This window comes from Lynx canadensis, chromosome D4 (assembly GCF_007474595.2).
Source record: "Lynx canadensis isolate LIC74 chromosome D4, mLynCan4.pri.v2, whole genome shotgun sequence".
Taxonomy (NCBI): Eukaryota; Metazoa; Chordata; class Mammalia; order Carnivora; family Felidae; genus Lynx; species Lynx canadensis.
The window spans coordinates 85220230-85228439 of record NC_044315.2 but is presented as its reverse complement, the minus strand read 5'-3'; the positions used below and the strand labels follow the sequence as shown (position 1 = coordinate 85228439).

At 63.0% G+C, this 8210-nt stretch overlaps 1 protein-coding gene across 1 annotated transcript in view; it reads right to left on the bottom strand.

Moving 5' to 3' along the window:
- Positions 1-3591: 3591 nt before the first annotated feature.
- MVB12B (multivesicular body subunit 12B) overlaps positions 3592-8210 on the bottom strand; it is a 193332-nt gene continuing 188713 nt past the window's right edge. The window contains exon 10 of the mRNA XM_030293047.1: positions 3592-7298. Within this exon, the coding sequence (XP_030148907.1) occupies positions 7212-7298 (87 nt within the window). The 3' untranslated portion in view covers positions 3592-7211. The remainder of the gene's footprint in view (positions 7299-8210) is intronic.

Here is an 8210-nt window from a genome sequence, read left to right as displayed (position 1 = left end):
AAAGGGAAAGGGCCAAGACCTCTGCCTGGCACCACTTTTCCCAAGACCCGTGTCTCTGGTTGCACTTACTTGGCCCAAGGTGTGGGGAGAAGGGAGGTGGGAGCTTAGGGGTCAGCCACGCTGCTGTTTTGGTAGCGAAGGGATGACCTGAGCCACCCGGGGCAACGCCCGTGCGTGTGTGTGTGTGTGTGGGGGGGGGTGGAGATGAACGAGCACAGCCAGCAAATTGCCCCCCGCCCCCACACTGCCTCTCGTCGGTGGCAGCGGCCATCTTGCCCCCTGCTCTGCTGCTTTCCCCTAGACCCAAGCCCCCCTAGCTTTAGTGTTGGCTCCTGTGACCTATGGATCGTCTTTCTTTCTCTGGCAGCCCCTTGAGTTGGGCTTCAGGGGGACATCTAGCAGCCCATGGCCGTTACCTGCCTGCTGCACCCCCATCATGGATCTTGTTGGGCGCCGTGGCTTCAGAGGTGGGCCAGGTGAGGGCCCAGTTCTCTTGTCTCTGGTCGCTTTGGGGCCAGCATCGGGACTTGTCCAGGGAGGGCTGCTGCTGGTCATCACAGTCCTTGGGGTGGTCACAAACCTCGCGGCAAGGGCCACCGGGGCCCATCCTTCTCGGGCTGCTCAGCAGTGGAGTCCAGCCCACCTGTCGCCCTACCCACTTTGAGTTAGTCGTTCACTGAGCATTTGCTCTTGCCTGTTTTTATTCAAGGCCTGTGTTGGGTGCGTATACATGGGGCTACGGAGGAAGGTGTCATAAATGAGACCTGTTCCCCCTCCTTTAGGAGCAGGTCGTCTAATGAAAGGACTGGAGGGCTGCAGTGTTGCCCATGGGTCAGTGGTTCCAGTGTGCAAGGTATGGAGTGGCTTGAAGGGGAGGAATGTTAGCTTTGCCTCCAGGGGGTCAGGCGGGACATCACAGAGGAGGTGTCTGAGCAGAGGCTTGGAGGATGAACAAGACTTGACCAGACAGAAAAATGAGGGACAAGCATTCTAGATAGGGGGCACAGCATATGCAAAAGCAAGGAAGTACAGAGTTTAGGGTGTGAAGAACCATGCAAAATCCATCAGGGAGGTTTGCAGGAGGTGAGGCTGGGACAGGAGGCAGGGTCAGACCTGGAAGGATGGTGTTGGAAACCTGAGGGACTCTGATTTCATTCTTGGGGGGGCGGGCACTGTGAGTGGAGGCATCCCGACAGATGGCTATGAGGAAGGTGGCTGGGAGGGGAAGATGCTGGGGGCAGGGGACCGGCTAAGGGGCTGATGCTGTAATCCAGGTGAAAAGCGTCAAGGGGCAGAATTTAAAAAGGAGCAGCAGGAAGAGGAAACATTGGCTGAGTTTGAATGCACGTGTAGAGGGGGGAGCTGTCCAGCTGGAAACGGGGTGATCACAGGCGGCTCCAGCTGGTGGTGGCGGCGGGGGGCCTCCAGGTGTGGAGATGGGGGGGGGCCTGTTCCAGGACCGGGAGTCAGGAGAAGGGGAGCAGCTTGGGGCTTGTGGGAGATGGTAGGCTCTGCTTGGGATGTGCCCACGACGTCAAGGGGTAACACCCGGGTGGGGCCTCGCACGCGGGGCCGGCAGCAAAGCTGAGCACAGTTAAAGACACGGGCTGCCCCAGCAGCCTGGGGGGGGGGGGTGCAGAAGGGGAGAGGAAGGTCAGGGTGGGGCTCAGGGAGCCCAGAGCTTTAGGGATGAGCCAGGGTGGCTAGGAGACAACGACAACAGGCAGAAGCAGGGGGAGAAGTGGGAGAGACATGGCAGGGGGTAAGCGGGATGGATCCAGGAGGGGGACCTCTGTGGTGTTGGGTCACTGCTGACTGCCCGGTGCCCACACTCTCGCCTACGTGTGGAAGGTGCTCTTACAACGTGGTTTGAGAGAACAGACAGACAGATGGACAGGTGGATGCATGCCCCTCCACCCACCTCAGCGTCTTCTCCCCGTGGCACAGAGCTGCTGATGGAGTGCTTTTCCGTCTCCCCGGGGAAGAGGTGCTACCCCTCCCCGCACAGCCTCGGGCTCCCCTGCAGCAGATGCCTGATGAGGGTCTAAATAAGTTAGACCTGCTCCAGACACTTTGTGATCACACACTCCCTCCCCGCCCCAGGCCAGAGTCACTGGGGCAGAGAGGGTCACGTGACCCAGGCTGGCCAATCAGAGTCTGTCCTGGGACTCTTTTGCCTCTGGATCTTCTGAACAGAGACATGTAAGCTCGAGTGGCTGTGTATACACACAAAGGCGCATGTGCCATGCACACTGGTGGACAGAGCACGTGAGAAGGAGGGCCTGAGTGTGAGAGAACTACAAGCAGATGCTCAGATGAGGCAGAAACAGGTGCCGCCTGGCTGCATCCTGCTCTGGGTTCCAAGTTTCCTCTGGGTCTGGCCACTCACCCCTCCCTGGCCTAGGCTGTCGTGTGTAGGTGTTGGTTTCTTGCTGCCCTAAGGTCTGTGAGCTGCCTCCCCCTCCCGGCTCTGGGGAATCTGTCTGTCTGAGCAGTGCATGAGGCCTCTTGCAAACGGACTCTGTGCCCTGGATGTCAGTCGGAGGCCACCACTTGAACTTCCTGGGTGACCTAGCACTAGGCTGTGGATGGCAACACCCAACCCTGGCCCCGAAGAGAGACCTGGCAAGTCACGTGGTCTCTGCTGACGCTAAGAGCCCTTCCTCCCGTCTTCCCAGGGTAGGCCAGGAGGGACGCACCCTCTCCTTCCTCGGGTGCTGGGTAACCGGTGACGTGCACGTGGTCAGGGAGTGGCAGAGCCAGAATCGGAATCCAGCTCTTCAGACCCTGCGTTGAGTGTTCCTTGTGGATTTCTCGTGGAATTCTCTGGGCTGCTTTTCCTCGCTCTTGCGAGATGCCAGAGGTGGGGGTCCTAGGCTGGAGGCAGGGACACTTGGGGGACTCTCATGGCCCTGATGAGAGGTGAGCTAAAGGTGGGCCCCACTCTGAGTCTGGCGTAAACAGGGCTGGAGGCAGTGACAGCTCAGGTTGTCACGTCAAGCCCAAAAATGCAAAGGTTACTTACAAAAGAGGGAAAGAGCTTTGATAGTGAGATCTGAAGCGACGGCCCTCGCACGGAGCCCTGGGCCGTGTCCCGCGGGCCTCTGGTCCCCTCGCCGGCGTTCACAGTGGCGTCTCGCCAGCAGGTGAGCCGTCGGGACAGGACCGAAACCACGGGGGCCGCGTGTCCTCTCGAGCAGCCCGGCCGCCCCGAACCCCTCGCAGACGGGGGCCCCGGGCAAGCCGCACATGAAAGCGCATTCTTGTTGGCGACCTGTTGACGCGCACGGGTTTCAGGTGCTTTTGTGGCAACTGGGGTTTTTGCCTCCAAGGAGCATTCCTGAGGGTTGTTCCCAGAGAACGGCAGGGCTTTCTAGGCCCTCGTGAATTCCTCCGGTTCGTAACCAGGTCTCTAAACTAAACGGGCAGAGAAGCCCACGGCTGCTTTCTAGCGGGTGGGAAGGCCGGGCGGTGGCTGTCTGCTCCCCACCCCCCCACCCCCCCTCCCCGGCCAGGAGCCGGGGAAGATGCTGGAGCCTCCCCGAGGGACGCCGACCTCCCTCACGTAGCGCTACAGCAGCAAGCCCGGGAAAAGGTTAAAACGTTTATTTAACAAATTATATTAAGACAGACAATCACACAGTGAAACTTCCCTTCGCCAAGTACAGAGTCACCTCAAATAAATACGGTAAGGACGTCGTTCCCATGGCGAGGGCACAGCGGCCCGGCCGTGGCCCCAGCGTCCCATGGCAGCCCACACACCTGTCGCGGGGAGAACAGAAGCCCCGTCTCCTGGCGGCGACGGCCGCTGTGGGGCGGCATCCGGACGGGCAAGGAGGAGGGGCCGCCGCCTCCAGGCCCGGGCGGCAGGGGGGCAGTGGGCGGAGCCAGAGCTCGGCCCCGCACCCCCGTGGGCACGCGGCTGCCGGGTCGAGGCCCTGCTTTGCTCTCGGGCTCCCTGGATCTCAGGGGAGCCCTCGTCGTCGGGGTGGAGCGAGGGGGCAGCTGGGCTCCCGCCCCCTGCCGAGCACCATGGCGCAGCGGCGACGCTATCGCGCCGGAACCAGCGTGGCTGGCGGCGCTGGGAGGTCCGTTACGGGACCGGAACCAAAAGGGGCTGTGAGGCGTGTGCTTATGCTGGCCCAGCCGGCACAGTGGCTCTGGGGTCCGACGAGCCTCGGGCCCAAATCCGGTCTCTGCCACCTGCCAGCTTTGTGCCGCGGACTGGTCTCCGCTTCTTCGTCTCTAACCGGGAGCAACGAACATCCATTTCTGGGTGTTTTTCAAGGGAGAAAAACGGGAGAAAATGTGCTTAAAGAGGAGAAATGTGCCACTGCCTGGCACGGAGCAGGTGCTTAGTAGGTGTTAGTCCTCGTCGCCCGCCGTGCTGCCTTTCTGAACAGCACGGGGGGTGGGGGGTGGGGAAGCAAATGTCAGGGGCTCCTGGTGGCCAACTGTGCAGGGGTCAGAACTGCCAGCAAGGAAGCCGGGGCGGGCGGGGGTCCTGACCTGGTCCCAGCTCTCCAGGTGGCAGGGGCGTGTGGCCCATATTGGTTCCGGGACTCGGGGCAGGAAAAGCCTTGATAAAAATTTGCAAATGAACACGTCGCAACCTACTTACCCCCTATTAGCACTATGCCCTTTCCAAGGGTTTTGGAGAGAGAATGGATTTTCAGATGGAAGAGAGAAGGCAGCAGGGAAGCCCGTGCTCTCGTTGGTCTCTGGGGGAGCGGCGGGGAGTGCTGGGGGACACAGGGCCCGGCCCCTGCCCTTCACACTTCCGAGAACCCTTGTCCTTCCCTGCCTGTGTGGTCACAGGGTTTGTGAGGCAATGCGCCCTCCCAGAAAGAAAAGGTCGCCTTGTTCCAGTGGTGTGCCAGGGGTCCGGGCTGTCCTGCTGTCTGCACGCGCCCCCCCCCCGCCCCCCCAAGAGGCAAAGAGGGCTGGGAGCAGCCTAAAATCTACCACAGACGCCAACCTTTCCCTAACACGGTCACTGCCTAATTGTCCTAATGGTTTAGGGTGACGTTCAGTCACCGTTACACGTCGCTTATGTCTACCATGCAGTGGAGGTCGTCACCCCAGGCCGCCTGCATCCACACCGGTCTGGCCTCTTCCTGGTGGCCCCGCAGCCCCATCCCGTAACTGCAGGATGGCCCCGGAGTTGCGGGGGGGGGGGGGACAGCCGCCCTCCCTGCCCAGCTCCGCCTTCTTGCACCCACGCTTGGGCTCCCACGTGGTCGTCTTCGGCCCTGAGAGCCGCTAAAACCCCTGGCTGTCGGTCAAGGGAGAAGGGCTGCCGGGCGCTGCCTGTCAGATGGTAATCTTCCAGTTAGGCCGTGAACAAAGCGCACGCACCAAGCGAATGGTACAGAAGGAATTGGTCGTCCCTCTGTGTTGGGCTTGGGGTCACGCAGGTCACTTGGTTTTGGACCGGCCACCCGTCCAAAAGGCAGCAGGAGACACAGGTTCTCTGGGCCCCACGGGACTCCTCCAGTTTCCCCAGAAACACAACTAGCTTATCTCGGCGTGTACATCTGAGACCAGTTCGAAGCTCTCTCCTTCCTGGGTGAGCACCATAGCCCTTGGCTTCCTGGACCCCGGGGGTTCCACACACCGCCTGCATTTTCCTGCCGCTTTGCTGTGTGGGAGGCACAGGAAGGCCAGCTCCACCAAGGACGTCCCGGGTCTGGGCGGAGGAAGGGAGAGGTGCCCGCTTCTGTAATGCACAGAAATCAGGAGGTATCGCCTTGAAGATCCGGGGCGACAGTGGTGAGGGTAGAGGTTCTGGAGCTGGCGTTGCTGACGGCAGGTACAGGAGGTATTTTTGCCCCACCCTCCACACGTTGGCCAGTTCTGCCCCAGCCACCACGTGCCATCCCAGGAGCCACGGGTAGGCGGGGAACGTCCTTGGCTGTGGCTCTCCTGTGCTACCTTCATGGGGGGGGGGGGCACCTCCCTGCTCTCCAGGCCTCAGCCCCCCCCCCCCCCCCCCCCCCCCCATGCACGTCAAGCCTCCCATCCAAAGCTCCTGCTGCCCTCTAGTGACCTCCGAGGTGGGAGATCCCAACATTCTGTGGAATCGAGACAGACCCTGGTAACTAGACCAGGCAGGCCGTCGAGGTGGGGGCCTGAGCCCCCCAGGGGTGGCTGCAGCCCTGTTCTCATGGCAAACCCGAGTGGGGCTGAACTTGGCAGCCGGCATTGTGGGAGATGCCAGTGTGGCCACTGGCCAGTCATGGCCCCAGTTCGGTGACCTGGCTCAGACGGACTTTTACAAATGACTCCTGCTGTGGGCAGACCCCATCGGGATGCAGCCTGGCTCTGCGAAGCTGGGTGACCACGTGCCCGCGTCCCTCTGCGGCTGGACACCAGCCCACGGGGTCTCTTTCCCGCAGCCCAGGGAGGGGCGTCTCTGGGTCAGGGCACGTGGGCGTTGCAGAGATGAGCCCTTTGGGAGGAACAGGGCGGGTGGTGGGTGAGCACAGTGTCCCGGGCAGCAAAACTCCCCTCCAAGCAAGCACCAGGTCCCTCGGCCTTCTCGCCCAGCGGGGACGTCCTCTGTGGGGGCAGCCGGGCGGCTGCGCCACGACCTCTGCGTGTCCAGTGTGTCGGTTGGGGGCCGAGTGTGAAGGGGTGGCCACCGGTGGGGCCTGGGGCCGCTCGGGGGCCGCCGGCTCCTTCCTCCCTCGAGTCCTCAGGGTTGCCATGAAACGCTCAGGGCGCTTGTCGCTGTCAGTTCTGGGGCGCGGGGGGAGCCCCGGCGGGGGGCTGTGCCCCGCTGCCACCCGTCTGAGGCTTCCAGGAGGAACGTGCGAGCTTAGCGGCAGGCAACAGTCAGGAGGACAGGGAGCCGGCGGGTCACCGGGAAGCTCCGCAATTGCGCGGGGCCCTCGGGTGGCTCCCGCGGTGGGTGGGGTCGCGTGTAGGAGGCTGGTCGTCACACAGACACGCCAGGAGCTGCTGGTCACTACAGCAAACACAGATTAGTCGAGATTATGAACAGTGTCCCCGGGGAGGCGGGGGTGTCCCGTCAGGCAAGCCGATGGCCGAGGAGGTAACCGCTCAGCCGCCCGGAGTCTCCCAGGCGAGCCCCCGGGGGTGGGGGGGCGGTGAGGGCGGGCAGGAGGGACTGGACTGGGCGAGGGAGGGGCGCTCAGTAGTCGGGCGGCTGCGTCTTCTCCCCGAGGGGGCGGGGTGGCGGCCGGGCCTCAGGACTGGGGGATCTGCTGACACCGCGTGGGGCTGGGCGGGAGCCGGGCCGCAGCGCTCTGCTCCGTGCGGAAGCTGTACTCATACTGCGGGAGGGAGCGGACAGAGAAGCGTGGTCAGTGCGCGAGGAGGCCGCAGGGAGGCCTCGGCCCGGCCCGCGGAGGCCCCGGGGCCAACTTGCCGAGCGTGCGCCCACGCGTGGTGCCAGCGTGCGTGCGTGTGCGCAGACCGCGCTCTGGCCGCCCAGGGTGTGAGGACGGAGTCCTGGTCCAGGGGCTGCAGCGCCCGAAGCCACGCGCTGCCCCCGGGCCAGGCTGCCTGCAGGAGAGGGTCGCGCGAGGTACACCCCATCCCGCAACTGCCCAGGGGCCCTCTGACTCCGTGTTCTCTGGGCACGGCTGCTGACACACCGGAGCGGTGCGGGGAAGGGGCAGCACCCCACAGGTCCGTGTACCTCTCTGAGTTCCCAGAGCTGCTCCCTGGAGGGTGGGTGACTGTCCTGGTTAGCTGATGAAAGCCGAGGCTCCCGGGGGACAGCGCCCACACCGGCGACCCAGCCTGGGCCGGGGTGGCACCCGGAGGGGCACATCTGTGCCCTGTGCCACCTCATGCTTAAGACGGAAGCTTACCTGACCCTAGATCCCAGGAGCATGTATAGGTGGGCTCGGAGTCTAATGGAGACTCAGAGAGGCAAGTACTTCTGCTGGGGGACGGGGAGCCCCCACGGTTCCCCCCGAAGACCCGGTGGGCATCGAAATGGGGGTGTGTGCCAGGCAGAAGAGCAGACACAGGTGAGGAGTGCCCTCCAGCAGACACGGGCCTGCTGGCCTGGGCTTCAGAGGCTGGGAGTGGGCCTGTGGCGAGCGGCCCGGCCCGTTATGTGCCAAGGCAGCCGTGTGGTCCTAGGGGTTTAGGAGTGAGGAGTTTGGATCAGGTCAGTGGTCGTTAAACATTTTATTTTCTAAATGTTTATTTTTGAGAGAGCAAGCAGGGGAGGG